Source organism: Perna viridis, chromosome 1 (genome assembly GCF_037379345.1).
Source record: "Perna viridis isolate PV_CMFRI_1.1 ecotype Kerala chromosome 1, ASM3737934v1, whole genome shotgun sequence".
Classification (NCBI taxonomy): Eukaryota; Metazoa; Mollusca; class Bivalvia; order Mytilida; family Mytilidae; genus Perna; species Perna viridis.
This window is the reverse complement of record NC_142445.1, coordinates 57,405,602-57,422,482: the sequence shown is the minus strand read 5'-3', so window position 1 is coordinate 57,422,482 and position 16,881 is coordinate 57,405,602. Positions and strand designations below refer to the sequence as shown.

At 30.7% G+C, this 16,881-nt stretch overlaps 2 protein-coding genes across 7 annotated transcripts; one reads left to right on the top strand and one right to left on the bottom strand.

The window, feature by feature from the left end:
* Window positions 1-28: 28 nt before the first annotated feature.
* LOC148629529 (eukaryotic translation elongation factor 1 epsilon-1-like) lies at window positions 29-6,419 on the bottom strand. Of its 3 annotated transcripts, none has more exons than XM_088553049.1 (6): window positions 6,280-6,419; window positions 3,355-3,454; window positions 2,871-2,974; window positions 1,962-2,057; window positions 1,071-1,130; window positions 29-141 (listed from the first exon to the last, which is right to left on the bottom strand). In XM_088553049.1, exons 1-6 carry the CDS (start codon window positions 6,352-6,354, stop codon window positions 61-63), a joined length of 516 nt encoding a protein of 171 aa, XP_088409175.1. In that variant the 5' UTR covers window positions 6,355-6,419; the 3' UTR covers window positions 29-60. The 3 variants fall into 3 exon arrangements, with proteins under 3 accessions (XP_088409175.1, XP_088409184.1, XP_088409179.1); XM_088553058.1 differs by lacking the exon at window positions 6,280-6,419 and adding an exon at window positions 4,920-5,178; XM_088553053.1 differs by lacking the exon at window positions 29-141 and adding an exon at window positions 210-734.
* Window positions 6,420-8,969: 2,550 nt separating this feature from the next.
* Window positions 8,970-15,951, top strand: LOC148629528 (uncharacterized). Of its 4 annotated transcripts, none has more exons than XR_015916649.1 (6): window positions 8,970-9,103; window positions 11,305-11,408; window positions 11,948-12,020; window positions 13,149-13,198; window positions 14,898-15,342; window positions 15,532-15,951. XR_015916649.1 is itself a non-coding variant. In XM_088553018.1 (6 exons), exons 1-6 carry the CDS (start codon window positions 8,992-8,994, stop codon window positions 15,633-15,635), a joined length of 597 nt encoding a protein of 198 aa, XP_088409144.1. In that variant the 5' UTR covers window positions 8,970-8,991; the 3' UTR covers window positions 15,636-15,951. The 4 variants fall into 4 exon arrangements, 3 of the variants coding, with proteins under 3 accessions (XP_088409144.1, XP_088409156.1, XP_088409162.1); XM_088553018.1 differs by having other exon boundaries at window positions 14,898-15,051; XM_088553030.1 differs by lacking the exon at window positions 14,898-15,342.
* Window positions 15,952-16,881: the final 930 nt, after the last annotated feature.

The following is a 16,881-nucleotide window of genomic DNA, read 5'->3' as shown; positions in this document are numbered from 1 at the left end:
ATGTCTATTACAATAAAGACTAAGTTCATAAAACAAAATGTTTTTATTATGAATAAGATGTTAATGTGATGAACCAGAATATATGAGATTTTTTTGAAATGGGATTACACTTTTCTTCTGTCGTATCTCATCATGTTGAATCTATAACAAAAAGAAGACAATATATGATTTGTTCATAAACAGCACATACATCATTAATATACATATATTGTAAAAACTTGAACATATATGGAGACTGAAGATGTTTAGGGCTATACCATAAAAAAATGGCAAAATACAGTGAATTTATTAATGTGTTGGTGGGAGAAGTGGGGGAGGGGGGTTAAATTTGAAATTTCTTTATAAGACATATTTATTGCATCTTTGTTTTAATATGATGGTGTTACTCCTAAATATCATGGTGTTCTGGGCCCTAGACACACTTTTTTTATGGAATAGCCCTTAGAAATTGATATCAAAACAAGCAGAATTCAGACTGAGCAGACATATAAAGACTTATCACACATTACTGGTAGTAAATAAATCTTTAAAGCAATCTGTTCACAATCTAGTACACAGAAGTGGAAACAACCTATACTCGGCGTCACTTAAATAAGATACTGCAGAAACAACCTACCACTTTAAATAGACTTCATTAGAGTATGTTACACCTGTCAAACTCAGCATGTGTGTAAGTAACATACAAACAATTATGGCTTATAGATCTCTTCTAGATTCATTTTTATCAGGAATTTCTACAGTAGAAACATTAAAAAATGAATATTGACTGGTATTTATTTTACTTTTACCTGTTACATCGATAGGATGGGCAGTTTTCCGAATGTTCAATATTGCTCTATTACCAAACTTACATGTATTATAGTGTAAAAATAATTAAGCATCATATTTTATCATCATACCAACCCAGAAAAGGTTTTCATTGACAAGACTGTAGTCTTTACTCTATATACAACCACACCCTATGCTTTTAAATGAGCGTAAGGAATTCATTCTCGTGAATCCACATAGTCAGGTGATGAGACCTACAAGTCATATTGTAATAGTGCAAATTCTAATTAAGAATTACTTACATTATTGAACCATCTTGATAAATTCATGTACTTCTGTTTGTCATAGAAATTCAATTCTGACTGCAAAAACAATAAAATTGCTTTAAAACAATCTAACACCTTAAAATTTTCTTGCATCGTTTCCCCAGCATTAAATTTTATTTATGCTCCCCTCCTAATCTCAAACCATTGTCCGGACCTTGTTATAGATTAAATGTACCTTAATATTTTTATTTCGTGATATCAATAGACACGTTTGTTAATGTTGTGTTATATTATATTTTACTGCAAAAGCATTCAATCAGGATCCAAAGCTTGATTTTTTGTCAACCTTAAAATAAGAAAAAAAGTTTGTTATTCTTGTTAGTGATTGACTTACTACTCTCAACTGTGATTTTCAATTCTCTACTCTTCACAATAGACTGACATATCATTGTTTTTTTCTCTAAACTGTCCCAACTTTTAAACAATTTGAACAGAAAAACCATATACTGCACTTTGCCTTTCAATTTGGAAAAATTCATCATGTTTGGGATAGTTTTTTAGCCATTTTTGGGGACAAATTTTGAAACACTTACTAGTATTATTTCAAAGGTATTTAAAGGCAAACAATATCACTGGGGCTGACCCAGGAATTCAGGTTAGGAGGGGTGTAAATAGAAAAAAATGCTGAGCGATACAAGGCAAGCATATTTCAGTGGTAGAATTTGTGAAAGATTTCATGCACAAATATTCTTTCTTAATTTGGGGGTGGAGTGGGGGGGACCCATCAGAAGCAACACCACCTAAATCCAGCTTAATTATGATCCCATAATTTCTCTTCCAAAAACTTGTGAATGAAGTAAAACTGATTCTTCAAACATTCTTGTAACTGAATAATAGAAAAATACATGTACTACTTTTGCTACTTACAAACAATTTATGCAGACCATAATAGAGTAAGAAATCTGCCAGAGATAATCTGTGTCCCACTATATAAACTTTGTCATGTAAGTATGTGTTCAGGTCCTGAAATTGAGATAAGTTTATACAGATATACAATTAACATTCTCGAGACAAATTATTCAAATAAGTACTGTACAGACTTAATGGACAATAAGCTAACTCTTTGTACAAAAACATTAGTTTATCTATTATTATAAAACATCACTACTAATTGCACATGGTACATGTACATGTAAGTCTGTCCTCTTTTTCTATGTTTAAAATCCATCAAATCAGGATATGAAATAAAAATATAATAAAATCCATGAAAAATAAAAGGGCAACTCCCTTTCATGAAAACAAAACAAAAATTATCAGTATCTGTGGAACAATTAATCAAGATAAAGGAAGGGCAGATGGATAAATAAATGGACAGACAGAAGTATACCTTTGTCAAAAAATAGGAATGAAAATATTCATAATATTCTCCTTTTCAATCATACATGCATTTCTTGGGTGTGGCAACAGATAAGGCTGGCTAGCACCATTCTAAAAATTGGTACTGCATGCCGTACCTAAAAAACTTGTAAAAAAATAGAAAAACTGGAGTATTTTGCTTGGAAACCAATAAAAACAACATGTGTTTGTAACTCGGGTGGTACCAATCAAAATTTGGGTGCTACACCTCTGCATTTTTTTCAGGTCTTTACATTCGTAGCAAGGGAAGTTTGACTGTAGACCACATTTTGCATTTGTTTGAAAATTAAGAAATGTTTATTTAGTTTCTAATTCCTTCATTATTATTATTGAGTCACTTTTCATACATGTACATGTAAATAATATTGTTTAGCATATTCAGTTATTTGGAGTTGTCTCAGTTTAATATATCAGTAATACCTTTAATAAATTGTTAATATCTTTTTCTTGATGAGCTCTGTCTATATTATTCAACCTGTATTCCAACCACTGGTCAATTGCAGCCCTCTCTTCTATAGTACTGCCTGAAAAAAAAAACACATAAAGTTTGTGGTTAGGTACTAATGTGCCATTAATAATATGTATGATAAATTTAAAATCATTTGTGTTTATTTATTTGCTTCTATGTATTGCAATATCAAAACATTGTAAAGTTAAATGTTTTTAAATTCCAAATGTATAATGGAAGTCCAGATATGATAAACTTCATATTTTCATAAAAAGCAGTATTGAAAATAATGAAGACTTTAAAAGTCTTGCAAATGTGTAGGAAAATGTATAGGATTTTGCAAAAATTAAAAAAAAAATAAAAAAATACAATTCCTACAACTTGCATGATCAGAAAATTAGAATATTGTCATATCCCTAAAGTTGTTTTAAAAGATATTGCAAAATAGATATTTACCTGTAAACTGTTTATGGCAAGAAGAATTTCTAGACAGATGCTTGGCTATAGATACCAAACCACGGACAGATTTTCCATCTTTTTCTTTTAATACTACAATCTGTATATGAAAAAGCACAATACGAATACATATACATATAATATATATATACGGTATATTTATTTATTTGTTACTAGTTTGCACACCAAAGGTCACCGTTATCATAAATAGATTTATTTCAACAATGAAAATCAAATAAGACATTAAACACCATTTGTCTCCATCAACATTGCTTGCATGACCATCTTTTGGACAGCTTACACTTGTCTCCATCAACATTGCTTGCATGACCATCTTTGGGACAGCTTACACTTGTCTCCATCAACATTGCTTGCATGACCATCTTTGGGACAGCTTACACTTGTCTCCATCAACATTGCTTGCATGACCATCTTTGGGACAGCTTACACTTGTCTTCATCAACAATTGCTTGCATGACCATCTTTGGGACAGCTTACACTTGTCTCCATCAACATTGCTTGCATGACCATCTTTGGGACAGCTTACACTTGTTCACAAACCAATTCATGGTTTATGAAGCATAAATGCCCTAAAATTGGTTATTTTCCATAACCTGGTCCAAAATTAAAAACAATCCTTAAATGTAGAACTAGAAAATACATTTGGGTTATCAAGGAATCAAGAGGACACAAATACATGTATAATATATTGAGAAGTACAAAAAGCACTGTCTAACCAATAGACAATACTTTACTCCCCAAATAGAGGTGGATTACTGCAATGTACTGCCAGACGACATGGTGGATGCATTTACTGTTAATAATTTAAAAAATAAGTATATCAAGCACTGGAAAGATACATTTATATACAAATGTACATGTATTAGGATAAATTGATTTTCAACTTGAGGCTTAGTGTATTGAAAAAAAAAAAAAAAAAACAAAACTAAAAAAAAAAAAGAAAAAATACAAATGTGATGTATCTATGAGCGGCTTAACTTACATGTACAATGTACATATACATGTATACTCAGTTAACCCCATTCCTATGGTCAAAATATATGTTCAAGTGATTGTTGGGGTTGAATGCCCGACCAGCAACATTTCAGTTATGTAAAGGCAAGTGGTCAAATATATAAAGCCTTTGATAAAAAAATCAAAAACCACACTTGATGGATATGTTTTGTTTCTAAAAAAGTAAACTGGATATTCATCTATGATTGTAAATGCTGACCAACTTAAGAAATGAATGAATGACAAAGGTCATTGCTGGCCATTATCATTTTTGTTCTTGTGCTAAGGTAAAATTCTTGATGATGTGGACATTATAATTTTAATAACAAAAATGCATCATCTGACTTAAAGGAGGAATGCCTCCTACATGTACATACGTGTAGCAGACTGACCATAAATCAATTCTGTTTATTTTATTGTAGGCTGAAAATCAATGTTAAAATATGAATTTAATTTAGAATGCATACACAGATTTTAAGGGTGTGCATATTTAATGTAAAGTGCATGAATATTACATGTATAGGAGAGTTCTTCATGATGTTATCACTTACCTGTGATTTGGTTTTGGTTGGCAAAAAATCCATTGAGTTGCATGGGGCATCAACTATAAATCATCATAACCTTTTCATTTTTTAAGATATTTGGAAAATTCTTTAATTCCCTTCACTGTCAATAAAACTCTTTTTATCCATGGAATTTTTAAATAAATATTCGGTAATTAGACTATATGAGCATACAATTTTAAAATAATTTTATATGAATATAGAGGTTAACTTTTAAATGTAATTTCAAATTTATTTTTCGAGTAAAAGAGATATAAATTAACATACAAAATATGAATTATTTGATCTAAATGAAACATTTTACAGAACCAAAATTGGATATAAGATAACAAAGATATAAAGTTTTTAAAATTGGGGTTCTAATCATGAAATTGTTAATTGTTTATTTAGTTGTTTATTGCCAATCCAGTTGACACTGAATGATATGCAAATTAGTGAATATGACATCACTAATGAGAATGGCAAACTCTCCTATACCATATACGGCATATTGAGCTGATTTGAATAATATTACTGAACACCTGTTGACCTATATTAGAAGACAAAAGACCCACATATGTAGGCTCTTTCTTTCGTTACAAAATCTAAATTTGTGATTGCACATGAATGAGGTACATTAGAAAGAGGTTAAACCACTATAAATGTATATGAGTATTAAAATAACCAGCCCAACAAACAAGTATATAAGCATAGGTGGGATCTCATGTACTCAGCGATTGCAATACTGGTATACCAGTATTGTACAAAATACTGGTATAAAAATATTTCAGTATTGTATACCAGTATTGTGATTTCTCCCCCCCCCCAAAAAAAAAATATATATATATATATATACATGTATTAATAGGTGAATTGAAAAAGAGGAGATGGTTCCACACCATCAATAGCTCCAAAATTATTGTTGTTTGTACACAGAAAATCACTTGTCTTCATTGAAGCGGTCAAGTCAAGTCAAGTCAACTTTATTAAAAGTCGATATATCAAACAAGAAACATATGCTATGTAGAGCTTTTAAAATTGACATAAAAGGGCCTCCCTTCAGCAAGTCTGCACAGTGTCGAGTAAACAGACCTCCTTTTTGGAATGTCTGGGTTAACACATTAAGTAATTGTAAGTAAAATATATTTTGAAATCTTATCAATAAATACTGTATATAAATTTTAAATACGGCTTCACTATCAAAAGAAGATTCTCTCATCTACAGTATAAAGTACATGAGTTTTATTAGTAATAGTATTGAAGTGTCACATGCGTATCCCCCTTTTTCTAAAACGAGGGAAATGTGCATAGGTTGATACAATTTTTAAATACACGACACAAAAAAAGCATTTAGGATCTTAAAATATACCTTCTCTTTCTGGTCTAAAGCCAATTTTGCAACGGGCACACGTAAATATGCTGCTAAAGCCTCCAAGTCGTTCATTTTTATCGGTAATTGGTGGAAAAACCTAAAGGCCTTCCGATAGCAAACTAAAATGAAGTGTTCGTTTACTCAATTTATGCGTTAATTGTGGTAGAGTGAATTTGTGTTCTTTATATGTATTTGGTAGAAGCAGGGACTATATATAAAGTCCCTGGTAGAAGTTTTCTTATTTTGGTGAAGTAGAGAGGTCCTTGCCACCTATAAAATTACTAAATTTCATAACATATCATGATGGTGTTTTTTTTTAATTTATGTTTATTATTATTCTCATCTGATGTTTATAAGTATTCATTCATGTTGATATTTACTCTTCAGTGTAACCAGTGTAACTGTAGCAACTGACAGTTATTAATGTCTGGTCATGTGATTTCTATTTACTTTGTAATCGGACTGTTTGGATCACATGCATTTTTGGAGGGAATCCTTTTGTTAAAGGTAAATTTTGGATTCATTGTAAACAAGATTTTGATATAGGAAGATTTGGAAAACCAAAATTATAAGCCCTTGGCGAATTAGAAAAAAAAACAAAACAAAACAAAACAAAACAAAAGAAAACAAAACGGCAAAAGATTGAGCAAAGTGGAGAACCTTTGTTGTTTTCTCACATACTGATGGCATTACGGACAGTAAGTAAGTAAGTTTCTTAAGTAAGATCATTTAAACAACACTGTGTGACTTTGGGATAATTCTGGAGTTTATAAAACTAGATACCGTGCACACTTTTAGTAATTCCCGCATAAATTCGATTATACATGTATACCGATTATATACTGCTTTTCACCGACTGAATTTTGTGAATAAAGGCTATCCATTGACTAAACTAGCAAATACCCATTCCCGTCTTTAATAGACAATGAGTACTCACCAATGATGGTATTTGTACTCCTACAACGTAAAAAGTTAATTGGATTTCCGTACCTTCATACCCCAACCTCTTACTTCCGAGCACCATATTGCATAACACGTTCGGTCCGACGTTCTTTGAAATCGGTAGAATTATAGTAAACAATTTACCATTTAAAACGTTTTATACAGTTTCTTTAACATGAAACAAATGACCTACCTGATGAGAAAATCCGGCAATCCTGGAAATACTTTGTAAATGCAGTTAAAATGAACTTCATATTTGGTTTTTAGCTTTTTGGGTGTGTAATTCCGGTTGATAAAATTACGAATTTTAAAATTTGCAAAACGAACATATCAAATTAACCAACGAATTGCCGTTACCAACCTTAAGTTCGTTTTGTCAAAAATATATTGTATTTCGTAAAATTAGTGACCCAATTCAAAATTGCTGGTAATTTTGAGAACTGCCTTCATTAATATAATTTTTTTCTAGGTATTTAACAAACATTTAGGATTTTTATCGCTCGATTTCCGGTAGGTTAAACTTCTTTTATGTAAATAAAAGACTTGAAATATTTTAAAACACATGTTAAGCTAATTCACATTTGTGGTGTCTTTCAAAGAGTCAGATGCTAGAGGTTAGGATGGCACCAAGTCAGAAAATAACTTGCCAGACAACCTCTAGCATTGCTGGAGTAATTGTATTTGTAGTTGTAGTTAATTTAGAATGCATCGTCTGCATTGGAAAGTATGACCTCAGTGTTAGAGCTCAATGTTGGTATTTTTTTCAGTATTTTTGTGTCCATTAATGATTCTGCTTCGATTTTATTTGTCGTCAGGGTCGGATCATGGTCAGGATTTCAGGTTAATGGCGTAAATAGAATTAAAGCTGAGCTAAGCGAGGCTTAAAAATTTTAAGAAGGTAGAATTAGAGAAATTCAAAATTTCATGCCCCTCCAAATTTTGCCCCAAGTTTAGGGAAGGGGAGGCATTCGCCTTGTCCGCCACCTTTGAATCCGCGTCAGATGTAAATACATTTGTATACCAGTCTATATAGGTCAATGCAATCACAAAATGAAAATACAAGTTATACACAAGCATATGCAATAAAAGTCAAAGTATCTATGTACCGTGTCAGTTATATCATCAAATAAATGGAAAGAGAATCCGTACGAAAAATGGTTCAATGTAGAAGTCTAATACTAGTTAGTAAAAGGACAAAGTGCAATATGTATGCATGTATTAATTATGTCTTTCATAGTTTAGGGTATCGACATTTGCGGTTTATGAAAGAATCCAGTTTATCTCTATGAAATCTGATCCACAGAAAGAAAATCGACGAAAATCTGAATCTGCTAATAAACAAACCATTTCGAAAACTGACAAAATCATTACATATAAATGTAACTGATCATTGAAAGCATATTAAAAGAAGTCCGAAAAATATATATCATAAGTCCGTAGACTTTACTGAAGCAAAAACGTGTATTTCGGGGAAAATTTTTCTATGGATATACAAATTATACACTGCCTTCGACCCGGCTCGTTAAAAATCCAAAACCAGACGAAGTAAGTCCATACTACAACACGTTCAGGCAAATCTATGATACGCTGACAAATGTTGAATATATATTCTCACAATTCTAACAGCTATTAAAATAGAGGGAAAATGATGTTCAAGCGTATCATGTATATTATTTAATATTTAGCCAAATTTTGCAAATGAACACATTAATCTAGCCGGAAATTAATACCGAATTAGGATAATTCCTGAGGGGTTCAGAATGCCAAATGCAGTCGACGGATTTATCACGATTGAACAAAATGTATACTTCTGAATATTTACAGATTCGACCCTTGCACCAAGAGGAGTTAAAGGATGCATATGCGTTAGAAAAAGAAGGTAACCTGTCATTTATAAATCTTCTGAACAAATGATACTGTATGACCTGTCAAATACGTAACTTTTCAAGACTTATTCACTGTCATACGTGTCACTGATATATATAATTAATTATGTTTTATTATACATGTAGTATTTATAGCAAGTGGCTATTCTGATGATGTTGGTAAGAAAAAAAATCGTTCAATTCCAGTTAGACTTCTTATTGTTCGAAGATAAAATGTGTTATAGAGATTAAAAATACACTGTATAGGGATCTATAAATATGTACATTTCAGACCACTATATGAATTCCAAGCTATTATTTGTAGGCCTAGTTTTTTCGATGTGTATAAATGAATAGCCATATTATTTTACAACATTATCTAAATGATTGTTTATATTGTTTATTAGATATAGAATTTCAAAGAAAAATGCACTGTGGTGCAATATTGTCATTTTGATGTTGCAATCCGTAACGGTTCTTTTCAAGGGGTGCAGATTCTGGATTTTTCGGACATGAGGGTGCTGTCTAGAAATCCTTCAGATGTGCCACCTTTTTTCTTTAAAACTTAACCATACGAAGTGAAAAATATTGCCCCCCGGTGCCCCGTTTCCCCCACCTTTAACTATTGCACAAACTAAGACTCAGTTTAAATTATTTTTTAAAAGGGTGAAAATCACAAAAAAATGGTTACTTCGCATGAAGCCATTCGATCATACTTAATTAACAAACTGGGACATAAAAGTTCGACTTTATTTTTGGCGATTAAACATTAATGCGTCTTAAACATCTTAATCTCATTAGTATTTATATAAGTCATTTAAAATAGATTTCTGTTGTCCCCGAATTTTCTGCATTTCGAAAAAAATATCAATATTCATATACAATACTCATATTTTAATGTTTGATAAAACGCCTTTTATAACTGTTGAGTTCGATAACGGTACATTTTTTTTCGATACAAAGCATATATTTCTGAAACTCATTACAGTATTTTACACGATCACAATACACAATAGAGCAATGAGATGTGAATGAAGATAAATGTATACCTTGTTATAAGCTGATAACATTTATAATAGCAACATTACCTAGATTATCACACATAGATAGGGGACAGTTCATTCAGTTTAGGATTAGTTTGTTTGTTTAGCCGATTGGAAATATTATGGGAAAACTTTATATTTCTCAAATTTGTCAGGTCTGTGTTGAACTTTAAATCCCCATCAACTTGATCTGAGCGACAGGCATGTTGAGAACCAGTACACTAGAGTATTATATCATGCACACTGTGGTTTGATTTTTAAACGTCTTTTTTGTTGTTTCAAATCAACATACTTTAATTTGGTTGTTCCCGAAGCATATATGCAAGTATTTCTAACTTTATGAAGTTACACTGAAAAAGGGTTAGAAACATGTTTATATATTTATATCTTTGTATCAACAGACCACCAAAATTTTAGATGTAGTCCGTTGAATCAGGAGAATTCACGTTTAGTCTAATACTTCCCAGCTAAATTATTAGTTTAATTTTGACACATCTCTGTTAAAGTTTTAATCGCCCCATAGATTTAATTTGTTAAATGCAATAAAAGTAATGGAAGTTCGAGCATTTAATTTTACTTTATATGTTTGTTTCAGTTTAATTGTTTGCAAATGAAATAGGCAGGTCGCTAGGACAATGTAGTGTGATATTTGACGCCTTCTAGTCACAATGAAGTAATAACTGCAATTAAATCTTGTTTACATTGTTTCCTTTGTCAATTTTAAAATTAAATACAACAAAATTGATCTCAATACGGTTTCAGGTTATAAAATTTCATGTTCAAATGTTCTGTATTTGACAAGTTATTAAGTTAGCCATTGGTGCAAATATAATCGCGAGAACACCAAATACTAAAATGATTCACCAGTAGATACTTCATTAGATCATGAAAATATAATAAAAACTAGATTTTATACTTCCATGATTAAATATTGTAAAAATTCTTCCTTTTCACATTGTTAGGTCAAACAAACAAACAAACAAACGAAAAAAAAAAACAAAAACAAACAAACAAACAAAACAAAAAAAAACCCAAAATGAAATGGAAGAAAAACTACAGTACAAAGACGTTGAATGTATTAGTAAGTTTTTATTTTAATTTACCCTAATATAGAACCAACAATTTCTACCTTAACAAAAACTTAAACTTATGTATAACCGTTTTAATTAAAGGTTACCCAGCCGATGAAGCAGCAAGTGAAGAAATTCTAACCTACAGAAATTCTGAGGCTCCAGAACTAAACAGAGGCTGTTATCATGGTGAAGATCTTGTGGGAGTAAGACTTACATAAAGTTTATATAACAGAATTGTCGGCAACACTGATTTTAATTTGCAATGAAATGTATCGCAAAAACAGAATCTTCTTGGGCAATGAGCTAGAAAACATAATCCCTAAAAAACTACAACTACACTAAACAAAAACAAAAACAAACCAGTTTAATGGAATAAATGTTTACTTAATTTCCTATGGTTTAATGCGGCGGATGACCACATATTTTCCCTTTTAATGATAATATGATAAGATTAGCAAGTTTTCCAAACTTTCAGTTTTATTCTGATTATAACAAAAACACGATTGTTTATAGATATTATGAATAATTTAGCATCAAAATTGAAAGTTTAAAAAAAATTCAAATTTATGTTATAACTATTATAAAATGATAGTGCATCATAAGCCTCTAAAGGCTGGTTGGAAGAAACTGTATGGATGTGATGTAATTTTTATAAATGCCAAGTTGCACTTAAAAATGAAAATATCTATCTTTCTATCATAATCATTCAGAAATGAATCTACACATTGATTTTTTTTGTCAGTTTATATCTGCAACTCGCTATCACGAGTCAACATTGAAAGAAGAAGCAATGCATATGCACATTCCAAATGGAGGTAAATATTAAAAAAATGGAAATGAATTCTTTATAGAACAACTTTCATTATAATAATTACTGCCTTGTTACTATTAAAAACCGTGTTGTCCTTATAGAAAGGTGCTTTGAAAGCACTTATACAGTGAATAGATATAGTTCTCCAGTCGGTCTGAATTTTGACTTTATATGATATATGAACCCTTTTATATTTAAGTAGCTGTCTTAGTAAGAATCATGCAAAATCTGAAAAATGTGATACACCCCAAAAAAGGCTACATATTTTTATTTTTGTAATTAAGCTGTTCTATGGGTCTATACTATGAAATATGTAATTATTCATTCAAATCTGCCTGCTCTTAGGAGATAATCGACATTGAAAATACAGTAGATTCTATTGTATTACAGAGTTATCTCCCTTAATTTTGAAATCTACAGTGCATTCTGTATAATTTTTATCTCCTAAGAGCACGGGTTATATGAAAAACCACATGTTATTTTCTGTTTACTATGACATTTCAAACAAAATATCAAAAATAAAAATATGTAGGCTTTTTACCCATGTATCACATTTTGCATGATTCTTAGCTGGAATGCTTCTTACAAGTTGTACTTCTTTCTAACATCACCATTTATTAACCAAATTGAAAAATCAATTAATGTTCGTGATGAAAGTATTGAAAAATCTATACATATTTTATTACAGACTTCAGTTTATCAAACGACCTTCACACAAATACGTGCAATTTTGAAATGAAAAAAATCATAATTACCTTATTAAGAATATTAAATTTCCAAGCTAATCGATACTAAGGCATGTGAAATGCATTTACACATTCATTATATATAAATATGTAATATATCAATATCGTGTGTGCTAATTAAGCAATGATTTTTTAAATGCTTATTCAAGTAAAGTATTCCCCCTACCTTAAGAAATTGGCCATGTATTTTGAATTGCTGTAGTTCTAGATTTGCATAGGACTTCAGATATGTTTGCTATATTGAATAATACTTTCCAGCATACCACTTTGAACCAGGATAGAATACTGTTAGTTTTTAGATCTGCCTTAATGTATTGTTGTGCAACTTGTGGTAAATTGACTAAGACTTGTACAAAACGACAATAAACAATTCTTTTTCTTTCCAGAGAGCATCTGTTTACACTCTGTTTGTGTTAAAGAGTCTAGGCGACGGCAGGTTTGTATATACATCATGCTCTAGAGATTTCCTGTTTTTATGCTTTGTATATATATTATTTAAAGACACAATAAAAAAAAAGACACACAATTGAATTTATAAAGTCACTTCTTTCCTCTCCTACCGGTTTCACTGCGTCTGCAGATAATCATGGTATACAGTAATTCTTCATTCCACCCATCATTCCGTTCTTCCATTCATTCTATCCACCATTAAATCCGTCATTTCATCCGTTATTCCGTCGCTATTACTCCCTGACGTTTTTCTGAACACTATTAAGAACATTCGATGCATTGTTTTCTCTTTATTGTATGATGTAACTTTTATCAACAACGGAATTGCAACATAGAAGGGTATATGGATGTAACAGGCTGTTATGTCCATTCTTCTATTCGTCCTTCCCTGACATTTTTAGGAACGCTTTCAACATCATTCAATGTATTTAGACAAAACCTGGGTATGTACTTATTGATTAGAAAAAAAAACTGGAGCCATAATGCTATTTAAGGTCATATTTCAAAGGGTCATTTTACATGCCTTTTTCGCATTTTCGTTGTTTAAACAAACATTATTACAATGACATAATCATACAAACCATAATTAAACGCACTTTCGTTAAAGAAAATACAACTGTATTAATACAATCATATAGCAACATTGCTTTGCAACCCTCACATGTGTTTGTAAGATATTTCAAACGATTTGAAAGCAAACAGCTTTTAGTAATTATATGATTGTTCTAACGTGACTACATCCGGTATTTTTCTGTCATTTTAAATAAGTTTTAATGGTACATTTACATAATATATCGTCTTCATAAATTGTCACATTTTAAAAATAATTTACGCCAAACATAAGCGTGATAGAGATGACAGTATATAGGTATGACGTTACAAAGACAACCCCTTTACGCTTGTTTGTAATACTGTTGGTCTATTTAGATTTTATTGTGCTCTTTCCTATGACAACACATGTTTTATTGAAACTATGAGGACTTTGATAATTGGAAAATTGTCTATTTGAGGGCCCTTTTCTGTCAAAGGTTATCATAAAGGTTATGGTATTTATACATGGAGATTTTAAAAATATTTTTGGTCAAATATTGAATTGTTATAAATTTACTATATAGGTTTTTAACAGATAAAATAAATATTTGTGTTATATAAAACTTTCTGTGTGGTCGTTAAATTCAAAGGGAGAAATCACTTCGTGTAATACCTTTGTTTTAGTTATTAAAAGAAAACACACCTCACGCTTTGAAATAATGAGGTAAACATCAAATTGGGGAATCCCTTATAAAATAGTTAATCAATCATTAACATTTATAATTTTATTTGATCATACACACACAATAAAAAATGGATATCAGAATTAGAAGTCTTCATTGTGTAATTTTGAATTGAACCTTTACTAAGGCTGGTTGGACATGGCAAAATATTTGTACTAAGTCTTTTATTCATTTTTTATGCCTGTCACTTCTAACTTAACATTGTCTACATAGGGAAATACTTAAGAATACTTTTAAGTACTTGAGTGTAAGTGCATGAACTGTTGCAATTGTTTAAATCACAATATTAAATATTGTATCACAATATTAAATATTGTATGACAATATTAAATATTGAAGTTTTTTACAGATTCAATTTTCTTAGTTATTAGTACAACATTAGTTTGCTACAATAACTTGATTATTTAAAAGGGAATAGCGACATGCATGCTGAAAGAATTTATAGATTATGTACGAACTGAAGAAAAAGGTGCCGTTAGAATTCTGCTGATATGCAAGTCAAAGTTGATACCACTATACACTCGAGTAGGGTTCGTCTTCAAATGTAAATCTGAAGTTGTTCATGGTATGTTTACATTGGGAAAATGTAGTTAGAAGTTATGTTAATATGATAGTTAGAATACTATGAAACCTGATATATTCAGAAAAAAATGTTATGCCTTCGTGGCTCGTAACGTATTGGCATTGCCATGAGAGGAAGTAGCAAACTGATGCGGTCACATCCTGGACAAAACAACGCCGGGATCAACCAAAAATGACAAAATGAAGAACTTATCGTACAACACAAAGAAATTAAAAAGTGCAAACAGCGACACGAAAATCGAACGGGAATTAACTCAGCTGGCCCGGAATAAATGTTTGTATATTTTTCTCTCTCTAACATGTTCTAGATTAGGAACAGCAAATTTTAAATGATTTTCTGTGAAGGTAAAAAATTGATGAAAAAAAAATGGCCTTACCAATTATCTATTGAATATACCATGAAAATGTACATTAGTTTCTAACATTACCAAGACATAAAATGAAACAATTTATTTTGTTTTAGGCAAAGAAACGTGGTACGAGTTGGAAATTAAGTTAAAGGACACAAACTCTCATTCTGGTGGATTTAAATTTAGAAATATTTCAATGGTAAATGGGATCGATTGATTTTGTTTTTTTTTAATAATTTATTTATTGTTTGTGCAATCGTCAATACAAAACTGTGATAAAACGCACAATAAACACTACATTGCTTTGTTACTGGATGCATTACAATAATAAGTTGAATAGGTTCAGTTTCTGAATGAATGGAAGAATAAAAGAACATAAATTTAAATTCTTTTTCAGATATAGTCAATAAAGACAGACCATAGTAAAATAATGTTTCAATCATTATTTGTATATATACCATATTGTATTTTTTTTATTTTCCACATCCGGAAATATTGTATTTGTCTCCAATAAAAACAAATACTTGAATAAAGTTCAGAAGTGCTTTTTCATTCAGACATAAGACAATGTATAGTACTTCTTTTATTCTTATACCTATTGTGTCGCATTAGCTATATGTCAGTTTTTAACTCGACGAGAAGTACATTGTACGTTATCTTTTAAATACGTGGGAAAATGCCAATAGATACTTGCATAAAATATACGATTAAGGTCGTGTACTAAGAACATTTTACTTGACCTGAATAGTTGGACATTCTGAGTGTATGAACAAATTTATACAACTATGACCTGATGCTTTTGATTTCTTATAGGGTACTATATGTATAAGGATATTTTGTGAACTTAAATTGACCTTTTATTTACAATTTAAAATTATTTGAATTTTTCCCCATAGTTGTTTCCAATGTTGTGTTGACCAGTTTGGTAATTTTGGTATTGCATTTCATAACTTTGTACAACTAATTCAAAACTACTGTTGTGTTTTAAACTACCGTGATGCAAAGAGTCGTAAAAACAAAACACTTTACACTGAAACATTCCAAGATAATATTTTGGATGATTTATATTTATGTGTGTTACTTCTTTTTGTCTTCTTGTTCATGCAGATATCTTTGATTTATAAAGCTATCGGAAAAAGCTTATTTATGGAAATTTGCCAGAGTTATCTTTCGTTGGTCACAGAAATTAAATAATGCCTCGAGAATAACAATGTCTGTCATGTTAAGTGCAAGTCTAGGGTCAATTCTTTTTTTATAATATTTTACTTTAGAATTTTTCATGTAATTTCGAACTTGTTCTTCGTCTGATATATCTTTAATGTTTCCAGCTTTTTAATTTTGTTATCTTTCGTCCATTCCGTCAGTCCTTTTTTTGTCATTGCAAATCCCCTCAGAGTACCGAACTGAATTTCATGAAACTGAATAAGAAGTATGGAGACAACATTCAGTTGTGCATGTTACCT